The 12131-nt window shown below is 41.1% G+C and overlaps 1 protein-coding gene across 1 annotated transcript; it reads right to left on the reverse strand.

Annotated features, from left to right (window-relative positions):
- Nucleotides 1-1709: 1709 nt before the first annotated feature.
- Nucleotides 1710-6393, reverse strand: LOC142178211 (uncharacterized). The gene is made up of 7 exons (XM_075247536.1): nt 5778-6393; nt 4999-5174; nt 4717-4933; nt 3349-3772; nt 3072-3203; nt 2770-2966; nt 1710-1747 (listed from the first exon to the last, which is right to left on the reverse strand). The coding sequence occupies exons 1-7, from the start codon at nt 6391-6393 to the stop codon at nt 1710-1712; spliced, it is 1800 nt and encodes a 599-aa protein (XP_075103637.1).
- Between the last annotated feature and the right edge of the window lie 5738 nt (nt 6394-12131).

The following is a 12131-nucleotide window of genomic DNA, read 5'->3' on the forward strand; positions in this document are numbered from 1 at the left end:
TAGGGCTTGTAATGTGGTTGCCAAAGAAACAAGATTACAAGTTCAAAAGGGGTTAATTAAGATACATAACAATCAGGTGGGTAATAGTATATAACTTGCTTAACAAAAAAATGCCTATATCACTTCCAAGATTGAATAAAATAACCATTTCGCTTTGCAATCACACGGGGCAAGTTCCAGACATCAAATGCCATGCAATGAATAATACAAAACCTCACACACACATGGTATATAACTCACTCCGGGTTGGACTATCAAGACACTCTAGTCAAAGCAGTTAAGCAGAGTTAAGATTATATAATTTAAGGTACTTATACAAGAGTCAAACACTGATCCTAAGCGTCATAACTAACGCACTCACTATTCTCAAGGCATAATAGAGTCAAGAGATATTGCCTTCTATTCAAATCATAGATCAAAGTTCCTACTCTTAACAAAAATAAAAACTAACTACACCCAGTTCAAACAAAACCCTTGGAAAAGAACTGCGACACAAAAACAACAAGGGGAAATTAATACATGACCTACAAAAGAATTTTTTTTTTGTTTTTTTATTTCTAGTTTAATCCCTCAAGAAGTCAGTGGGCTGATATCCATCAATGGGGAAAGTCGAAACTTTAAACTTTTTTTTTCAATTATTTTCTATCTCTAACTACTACAACTAACCAAAATGAAACTACAACTACCAAAAAGAAAACTCATATACATACATACGAATATCCCCCACCCAATACTTTAAATGGTGGCATGTCCCCATGATACACAAAGAAAAATACAAAGGTGAAGAAAACTCCCCTTATCAAGTCATTTCGTGTCGGAGACAGTGCTAGGGTCCAAATGACAGCCCGGCCAAGTGCACGCAGTCATGCCATGATTTTCTTCTCAGATTTGGCATTCTTTATAGCGAGGGAGTTTACTCGAGCACCCAAATCATTGACTGAAGTACGCATTCCAACCATCTCTTGTTCTAAAGCGCTCAGTCTTGTGTCCCATCCGTCGCCTGAAGGTTCCCTAACACCCTGCTAATGCGGTGGAGACACAATGATATCATCACTATTCACCTCATTGACCTCGTCAGGCGCATCAGATTCCTCACTTCCACCTTAGTAGGCGCAGCAGGTTCCTTCCAAATTACAACTTTATCCGCCCAAAATTTCTGCTCACGCTTGACTTTCCCATCCGTGGCCTTGTTTTCCGGTACCCGTGCCTCACGGGATAACCGAGTGACTAATGATGGGAAAAAGAACCCATACCTCTGCACAGGACAACAAGTGGTCATCTCGTCTTGAATGGCCTGAGCCACATCAAAATCGTGGCCATTGATAAAGCACCAAATCAGAGCAGCCCGGGGAACATTCACCTCAGTGGTGTTACCCGAAGATGAACTTTTTCTGATCATATAGGCGAGTGGATGCAGAAGCTCGCGACCGGGATGTGCCAGCTTGACTTCTGGTGGAGGTACTTGCATTTTTCACTTCTTGGAAAGAGTCATTGCACCTAAAACAAACCGCCAAATATCAGCTAATGAATCACTCGGCGAACCAAGAGAGGCTACTCAGACTTCACCCTCACACTTGGTCAAAAAATTATACCCTTAATCTCATTGTGGTATTTACACAAACACTTAACATGCACAACTGTTTCTAACCTCCCACAAAGCAATTCTAGCCCTAGCTGGACTAAGGATACCCCACTTTCACTCCTAGCAATTATATGGTCTGTCTCCATAGTGAAACTAAACCTCCACCTACACGAGAAGGAGAACAAAAAGAAAGAAACAAAAACAAATTGCTACACATAAATAAAACAAAATAAAAAAAATAAAAGAGAGAGAAAGCATCTCACTTACCTAAGAGGTCTCTGGGGAAGAAAGCTCGTGAGGATGGGTGAAGGGGGAAGAGTAGGAGTGTGTTTTGGTGTTGTTTTTACAGAGAAGAGATGAGAGAAGAGGGGGGACGGGTTAGGGTTCGTTTTGTGCAGGGGGGAGGAAAAGGGGAAAATTAGAATTGGGGGTTTTGAGGGGGATCCAAAATTAAAAGGAACAAAAAACTTACATGTGCACGGTCGGGTCATCCCGTACGCGGTCACGCATGTTTGGCAGTATACTGGTGAATGTGCATAGCTATGTCCGTGGTCAACCCTTTAGATGTGTGGCCGCGCACACACGCATCTGCTCACATTGTCTTTTGCACGACCATATGCGCGAGGTGCCCCACCAGGTGCGCGATCATGCACAGATACCTTAAAAAGGCCTTTTAAACACCTCAATTCAGAACATCCGGAACATATACCTCATACACCTACCACGTCATAATATACACTAATTTCTATCTATTCTACGCTATAAACAAAAGTGCAAAATCTAACTAGCAGAAGAGTTAGAGGTAGTTCTGAGCTATAGTCATCAGCTTGACTCAACCGAGAATCCTCAACTGATTTTGATGCTCGAGGATTGCTTAGAAAATCCTCCAGCAAGATACGGTTTTAGCCTGTGCCCATTCACTTTGAAACTCTCTGTTACGTCCATGTTCTGAATCTCAATTGCCCCATATGGTGATACATGTCACCACATACGGTCCCATCCATATAGACTTAAATTTTCCGGGAAACAATCTGAGTCTACTATTGTACAGTAAGACTCTGTCCCCTTCATGAAACTCCTTTGGCTTAATTAAATGATCATGCCACCTTTTAGTCTTTTCCTTGAAAATCTATGCATTTTCATACGCGTCCAGTCTAAACTCCTCCAATGCATTCATCTGCGCCAACCTGTGTCACCTGCAAGACTAAGATCAAGATTAAGCATCCTAATTGGCCAATAAGCTTTATGTTCTATCTCAACAGGTAGGTGATACGATTTTCCATACACTAGTTTGAACGGTGAAGTCCCTATGGTTGTTTTGAACGCAGTTCTGTATGCCCATAGGGCTTCCTCTAACTTTACAGACCAATCCTTATGAGAAGCACTAACCGTATTTTCAAGAATTCATTTAAGTTAACGGTTAGCCACTTTAACTTGCCCACTAGTTTGGGAATGGTACGGGGTTCCTTCTTTGTGTGTGACCCCATACTTGGTCAGCAGTGCAGCAAATTGCTTGTTCACAAAGTGTGACCCATTGTCACTGATAATCACTCGAGGTGTCCCAAAGTCGGTAAAGATGTTCTTCCTTAAGAACGCACACACCACCCGAGCATCATTGGTCCTAGTAGGGATTGCATCGACACACTTAGAGACGTAGTCAATGGCTACTATGATATACTCATAAGAATGTGATGATGGGAACGGACCCATGAAGTCAATGCCCCAAACACAAAAAATTTCATATACCAGAATGGAGTTGAGAGTACATTTCGTCCCTCTTGCTAATATTACCTGCCCTTTGACACTTGTCACATGCAGCTACATACGCGCTTGCGTCTTTGTACAAAGTAGGCCAAAAGAAACCGGCTTCCATGACATTTTCTGTTTTGCTATTTCTACCATAGTGTCCTCCAGCTGCTCCATCATGACAATGAGAGAGAACGCTTGCCATCTCTCCTTCACGCACACATCTTCGAATCACACCATTTCCACACAGTTTAAACAGGAAAGGGTCATTCCAAAAATAACCTTTTACCTCACCTTGAAGCTTCCTTCTTTGATCACAAGAGAGGTAATGAGGCAACCATCCACTAGCCAAAACATTGGCTATATCAGCATACCAAGGTGGCCTTTTGGAGACCGCAGCAATGGCGAAAATTTGCTCATCAGGGAATTCTTCCCTTATTTCAACTGTTTCAACCAGAGGTCTCTCAAGTCAAGATAGATGATCGGCGACTTCATTTTCTGTGTCCTTCCTATCTGTAATCTCAAATTCAAACTCTTGGAGCAATAGCACCCATAGTATCAGACACGACTTGGACTCCTTACTCAACATGTATTTTAAGGCTTAGTGATCCGTGTGTACTATCCGGCTTAGGTATTTTAGTAGTGGCATAGTTGACTTGAGCATAATTCAATGTTCTGCTTGCATAGTAGATAGGCCTAAAATTTTTATCTTTTCTTTGCCCCATAACTGCCCCCACAGCTACATCACTGGCATCACACATTATCTCAAATGGCTAGCTCCAATCAGGTGTCAATATAATAGGAGCACTTACAAGCTTTTCATTTATCAATTTGAATGCTCTTAAGCACTCCACATTGAAAACAAACTTGGCATATTTCTCTAGCAATGTAGTTAATGGTTTGGTAATGCTAGAATTATTTTTGGTGAAACTCATATAGAACCCAACATGTCCCAAGAAACTCCTTATGATCTTCACAGAAGTCGGTGGGGGGAGCCTAGCAAATACATCAAACTTAGCTCTATCAACTTTTCAATTCCTTGTGCAGTCATTTTGTGGCCTAAAATAATTTTCTCATTTACCATGAAGTGACACTTCTCCCAATTAAGGACCAAGTGTGTGGCATCACAATGTTCAAGCATGAGCTCCAAATTCTTTAGGCCGTCCTCAAAGTCATCACCAAAGAGGGTGAAATCATCCATGAATACTTCTAGACACTTTCCGTTTAAATTAGAGAATATAGACATCATGCACCTCTGAAAAGTGGCAGGTTCATTACACAACCCAAACGGCATCCTCCTATAAGTAAAAATCCCGACGGGCAAGTAAATGTAGTCTTCTCAATATCTTTTGGAACAATGGGTATCTGATTGTAGCCTTAGTACCCACCCAAGAAGCAGTAACATCCATGTCCGGCCACTTTCTTAGGCATTTGGTCAATAAAAGGGAGTGGGAAGTGGTCCTTCCTTGTTGCATCATTTAGCATTCTATAATCAATGCATGTTTTCCACCCAGTTACTATTCTGGTGAGGATCACTTCATTATCTTCATGTTTTACTACTGTCATGCCCCCCTTCTTAGGTACAACTTGTACTGGACTAATCCACTGCTATCAAAGATGGGAAAAAATACTCCCGCATCTAGCAATTTGATGATCTCCTTGTGCACTACCTCCACCAAATTTTTGTTCAGCTTGTGCTGGGGCTGCACCACTGGCTTGCTATTTTCTTCCAACAAAATTTTGTTCATGCTAATGGCCGGACTGATTCCTTGAATATCAGTTACACTCCATCTCATGGCCTTCCTGTGCTTTTTCAGCAGCTCCACTAGTTTTTGCTCATGTGTACCTGTCAAGTCAGTAGAAATAATCATAGGAAAATTGTTAGTTTAAAGAAAATTATATTTTAAGTGAGTGGGAGGACTTTCAATTACACATTAGGCTTATCAGCCTCCTCTTTTAGTTCCTCTTTATCAACCACTTGATCCTCAATCTCAAGAGCTTCTACCTCTTTCTTTATTTCGGGATCTTCATCCTCCACTATGCTAGACTGAGTAATACACCTCTATAGAGTATCCCCAAAGCTTGTCAAACTTGTATTTTTCAGCCAATTCTCCAACAACGTCCAGCTTGAAACACGAGTAGGCGGACGCCTCATCACTGGGGTATCTCATCATCCTCTTTATCTGAAAAACCACTTTTTTATTTCCCACTCTGAGCATAAGCTGCCCTTTATAGATATCAAGGATAGCTCTGCCTGTACATAAGAATGGCCTTCCTCGAATTAGAGGCACCTCCTTGTTCACCTCCATATCTACCATAATAAAATCTACGGGGAACACAAACTTGTCCACCCTCACTAAAATATCTTCAATGATTCCCTTAAGTAGAATTGTGGTTTAATCAGCCAGTTGTAGGGACAGTGGTATTGATTTCACCATTCCAAACTCACCTTCCAGTTTTCTAAATATAGACAAAGGCAGTAGATTTATAGACGCACCAGAATCACAGAGGGCCTTGTCGAATGTTTCATTCCCCAACGAGCATGGTATAGTGAAGCTTCCTAGGTCCACACACTTTTGGGGAATTCTATTTTGCAAGATGGCATTGCAGTGGGTGTTTAGCTTGACCAATGTTGTTTCCTCTAATTTTCTCTTGCTAGACAAGATTTCCTTTAAGAACTTGGCATAATCAGGCATCTGAGTGAGTACATCTTTGAAAGGAATGTTCACATAAAGTTGCTTGAGCAGCTCCAGGAATTTCCCAAAACATTTGTCAAGTTTCTCCCGCTTCATCTTTTGAGGGAATGGTGGAGCTGACATATGTCTACTTTCTTCAATCTCCTTTTGTGCCCCGCTACTCTGGTTGTTTTGCTCTTCACTCACTTTCTCTTCTGGTCTCTCAATGTGCTTGCTAATCACCTCAGGTCTAGCTTTCACCTCCGAGCCAGTCAATGCTTTGCCACTTCTCAGAGATATAACTTTGATTGTTTCCTTTGGGTTCTTTTCAGTATCAGAGGGAAGAGTACCAGGAGTCCTCTCAGATAACAAATTCTCAATCTGTCCCATTTCTCATTCTAAATTCCGGATAGTCGTGACTTGATTCTCAAATTTTTCATCTGTTTTGTTGATAAATGCATTCATGAGATCTTACATACTTGACTGAATTTGCTGTGGTGGCTGGTATTGCTGCTTCTGCTGGTTTTGAAAACCTGGTAATCCCTGACCCTAGGGTCTGAAATTGTTTTGCTGTCATGAGTTCAAGCTCCCATTAGGTGAACTCCACGAAAAACCTGGATGTCTTTGACCCATAGCATTATAGTTGTTCCCACCTTGGTAGTTTCCTCTATTAAAGATCCCCACAATGTTGACTTCCTCAGCTGTGGCTTGACAGTCATGTGTAGGGTGTCCCAATCCACAGATGTCACATCCCACCTGTGGTTGATTTTGCACCTGAGCTATCGTCAGTTGCTTGATGTCCTTAGCCATAGCTGCAATTTGAACCTGCATTGCTATAGAAGATTCCACTTGGTGTACCCCTGCTGATCTTCTTCGATCTCCTTGGGTCAATGGACCATTGTTCTGCGTCTTCAGATATTTCATTCAGAAGAGTGACAATCTCTTTAGGAGTTTTCTTCATTAAAGGACCTGCAACCGCACTATTCAGCAATCTCCTTGATGACGGGTTTAACCCATCCCAGGAGTCATGGAGATGCATCCACTGCTCCATTCCGTTATAAGGGCACCTCCACAATAGCTCCTTAAATCTTTCCCATGCCTCCAACACTGTCTCCCCTTCACCTCGGTAGAAATTATGAATCTATTTCCTCATCCATCTAGTCTTAGCCGTAGAGAAATATATTTTTAAGAACTTGTTAGTAATCTCCTCCCACGTACGGATTGACCCTGTGGGCAGACTTCTCAACCACTGCTTTGCATCATCCTTAAGTGAGAATGGGAAGCTCTGAGGTATATGGCATCATGTGATGCTCCATTGTAGCGGAATTATTTCATAATTTTGTCGAATTCCATTAGATGGTTGTTGGAATCTTCATTGGGTTTCCCTCTGAATATGCAATTATTCTGAATAGTCTGGATGACTCCCTGTTTGAGTTCAAAATTATTGGCATCAATGGGCGGGGGCATCACGCTAGATTGTTGTTGGTTGTACACCGGTATGGCATAATCTCCAAGCGACCTCCCAGGCCAAGGGGCTGCATTTTCAAATTCTTTTTTGATCATGGTTCGATTAAGATTGAACCTTCTATCCCCGTCGACTATTTCATCCGCAACTATACGGGCTACTTCAGCTGCTAACCGTGCTTCCTGTCGCTGAGCTATCTCTCTCGCAGCTAGGCTCACCTCCTCTTAGGTTGTTCACCAACATCAATCCGCTCAATCCTTTCTCCCTTCTCAACTGTTGCATATGCTTGTCTTATTCTGGATCGTATGTCACTAATTCCTTGGAAGAGGATCGATTCATACACCGCTGAACTTAACATGTTTCCTGCACATAGATAAGAGGAGCTTAAAAAAAGAAAATAAAATAAAATTGCTCCTAAATTAGCACCGAAAATTAATTCAAAAACTATTAATCGACAATCCCCGCAATGATGCCAAAATTTGACGAGCACAAAACCATTGTATAAAACTTAGGCTCACTAGTCAAAGATAGTATAGTATTAAATCGTCTCCACGGGGATTGGGCTAAATAATGTTCTAATAAATATTTAGCTTAACACTATCAAGGAAAATAACCTTTGGTTTATGTTCTTATCAACTAATAATAAAAGAAACTAAGATTATCGATTGTGAGAAAATAATGGAAATTTAATGGCTAAGTAGCAACGAATGAATATCAAGGGGAGAAGTAAGGGATGTGACAATATATGTGATCAACTATTATTCCGGGTAACTCCGTGTTAAGTTCACTCTTAACTCCTATTGAATCTTTCAATTTCAGCAGATGATTAGGCTATCTTACGGTTTCAAATTCTTCTTCCGAATGAATGAGAGTTCCATTAACAAACCTAATAACAGGTCCTACGAATATATGCTCTAATATAGTGAATGAATGATCCTTCAAAGAATGTCTCTCGACTATTCTTCTAAATTCCGCCAATTGATAACTCTCTAAGATTTTTCGATTACCTAAGAGAGGCGTGAAATCAACCCAAACAAGATAACACAATGCAAATTGCAGCAGCACTTCTCTTTCGATTAAAGTAAAACCATAATTGACCTTGCGATTCAATTAATAACTCATTCAATGAATTTGTACAATTAACAAGAAGTAAAATCCAAAACAATAGTCAAGTCACAATATCCATCATTAACCCTAAGAAATATTACTCTATAGCGGAGAAGTATTTCATCACAAGAGTATTAGAAGAACAAAAAGACATTACAATTCCCAGAATCAAATAAACTTCTGTATTAAATGAATTGGATGAAGTATTTTGAGTCTCCGTTGTTTCCTTACCTTCTTCTCCCAAATGTTCTATAAAAATCCATGATCCCCTATTTTTAGATGAGCTAGCCTTCATATAGGTCAAAAGAAGTCGCCTCAAAAATTACAAAAATAGCCCTGGGTAAAGTTTTCGGAAGAGGACGTGTGCGGCTGCACCTGGAGGTTTTATCGCACATATGGCCGCTCACCTCTGGCAGTGTACTGCTTTACTTTCACCCTCAAGTGCACGTTGGAGGGGTCTCATGCACAGTCGCGCATCTGGGTGAGCCTCTTGCTCAACTCTTCGTTTCTCCCGTTAAGTGCATTATTGTCCGTTGATCCCCGAACACGACCAAAACCGACTGATTTCCGACCGTTTTCAATTTGTTAAAAAAATAATGGCCGCTAATGTCTATCGACCGCAGACGGTCAATATTTCTGACCGAAGCCGGTTAGTAATTTTCAACGCACTTTGGCCAAATATTCTGACACAAAATAAACTTACCAACCGAATTTGGTCGGTATTCTTGAAAATAATTTTTTATTATTTTTAAAATTAGCGACTGACTTCGGTCGGAATTTTAATTATTCATTTTTTTAAATTGTTCAATTCCAACCGAAATCGGTCGGTATTATTAAAATATTTAAAATCAAAAATTCCGACCGAAGTCGGCCGATATTATTAAAAGATTTAATATTTAAAATGAAAAACTCCGACCGAAGTCGGTAGGTGAATTTAAATTTCTGGGAAATGTAAGTTTTTGGTAGAATACAGTTGTTTTATAGCTACACCACCTGCCAACAACCAATCACCTATAATTGCAGCATTACATTTTTGTCATTCAACTAATAAAAACCACAATAACAATAATAATAACAATAATAATAATAACAACAATAACAACTATCAAAACTATATTAACAAAACATCATACCCAACAATAAAACATTTCATAAGTTAAAAGTTCAAACATTATTCAATGAGTGTTTTGTACTACATCATCTCCATCTCCACTACTAGAACCTTCATCGTCGGCATGGTTCGAAGGATCACAACGAGAAGGAGACACATCTGGGGAAGACTCACGAAATCGGGGAATGGGGAAAGCATATAATGACCCGGCCGATCATTTCGAGAGTTATAGCCCCGTTTCTCCCATTTCTACTTCTTTATATGTTATTTAGTTGTATTGTGTTGTATCGGGTTGGTTGGTTAGGGTCCGGAGTGGTTTCGGAGTGGAATGAGATACTTAGTCTCTTATTTAGAACCTTAAGTTGGAAAAGTCAATCGGATGTTGACCTATGTGCAAACGATCTCGGAAAATAATTACGAAGGTACCATTAGCTCTGCTAGATGATTTTGGACTTAGGAGTGCGTCCGGAATGTGATTTGGAGGTCCGTGGTAGAATTAGGCTTGAATTGGCGAAATAGGAAATTTGGTGATTTTTGGTCGGCAGTGGAAAATTTGATATCGGGGTTGGAATGGAATTCCGAAAGTTGGAGTAGGTTCGTAGTGTCATTTTTGACGTGTGTGCAAAATTTGAGGTCATTGGGACGTGGTCTGGTTGGTTTCGGCATCAGATGTTGAATTTGGAAGTTTAGAAGTTCTTAGGCTTGAATCCGAGGGTAATTTGGTGATTTGATGTTGTTTTGAGTGATTCAAAGGTTCGACTAAGTTTGTATGTTGATATATGACTTATTGGTATTTTTGGTTGAGGTCCCGAGGAGCTCAGGGTGATTTCGGATGATTAATGAAACAAGTTTGGATATTGGAGGATTGTTAAAGTTGGAACTCAGCTGTCATAATCGCACCTGCGGATGTCTCATCACAGGTGCGAGCCCACAAAAGCGAGCGAGATATCGCAGATGCGAGGTTGGAGGAGCTGGGCAGAAGGCGCAGGTGCGATGAAGTTCCCGCACCTGCAAGGTTGCAGAAGCGCACAAGAGGTCATAGGTGCGGACAATATCGAGGTAGGTTGGGTCCTCATGTGCGTAGGATAGGTCGCATCTGTGAGTCCGCAAATGCGGATAGGTGACACAGAAGCGGAAGTGAGGCAGTGGCCGCTGGTGCGAGCTATTTTCCGCACCTGCGTGGTCGTAGATGCGGAAATGGAGCGCAGGTGCAGAGTCTGGGCGTTTAAGTGACTTACGCAAATGTGGTTGTTTGGACCGCAAGTGCGGTGGCGCAGAAGCGAGAAATTATCCGCACGTGCGAAAAGCCTGAGGAGAAATCATAAATAGAACCCTTCGCGAATTTGGTTCATTTCCACCATTTTCAAGTCGGTTTTGGAGCTTTTGGAGTGATTTTTGAAGGGTGATTCAAGGGCTATCAGTGAGGTAAGTTGCTTGAGCCCTAATAGTTGTATGTATGGTGATTTCTCATTGTTTAATCATGTAATTAGTGAAAATGAGGGGTTAGGGCTTTAGATTTTGGAGAGTTTAATTTAAGGATTTGAGGGACCAAACGATGTCGGATTTTGATAAATTTTGTATGTATGGTCTCGTGAGTCGATGAGCTTCCTAGTTTTGTAAATTTTGTTGGATTTTGAGATGTGGACCTGGGGTCTGGGTTGATCCAATTTTGGGTTTGGGCTAATTTGATAGTTTTTCTTGTGGAATTCATTCCATTAGCGTATATTGATGGTATTGTACTGATTGTGAATAGATTCAGAGCACTTGAAGGCTGAGTCGAGAGGCAAGAGCATTGCGGGGCAGAGATTTGACCGGTTTGAGGTAAATAACGATTGTAAATCTAGTCCTCAGGGTATGAAACCCCGCATTACGTGACGCACGTGCTAGGTGACGAGCGTGTGGGCGTGCACTGTTGGGGATTATGACTTGGTCCGTCCAGTAGCAACTGTGAAGTTGCATATTTTGTTGAACCTATATGATACTTATATGTTATAGAAAGAGTTTCTTTAAATTGGGCTGAATGCCATGTTTTGGGCCTTGTGCCAGTGCTGTTTGGACCCTTAGGTGCCTTTTCTTACTATCCTCTCACTGTTTTCGATTGAAAATATATACTCAGTCATGGTTATACTTGTTTACTGCATAACTCAGTTTTATGACTCTATTTTGATGCATATAAATATTGTCTTGGGCCGAATGCCCTGTTTTTACTGAAATGCCGGAGTGGCTTGAGAAGTTTATGACTGAGTGAGGCCAAGGGCCTGATTTGTGAGGATATTTATGGGATCGGGATGCACACTGCAGCATGTTTGATATAGGCCGAGGGCCTGAGTGATTTATATGATTTGACTTGATATAGCGCTTGGGCTGAAGGAGCCCCTCCGGAGTCTGTACACACCCCTAGTGAGCGCAGGTACCTACTAAGTGCGAGTGTCGAGTACCGAGTGT

This window comes from Nicotiana tabacum, chromosome 24 (assembly GCF_000715075.1).
Source record: "Nicotiana tabacum cultivar K326 chromosome 24, ASM71507v2, whole genome shotgun sequence".
Taxonomy (NCBI): Eukaryota; Viridiplantae; Streptophyta; class Magnoliopsida; order Solanales; family Solanaceae; genus Nicotiana; species Nicotiana tabacum.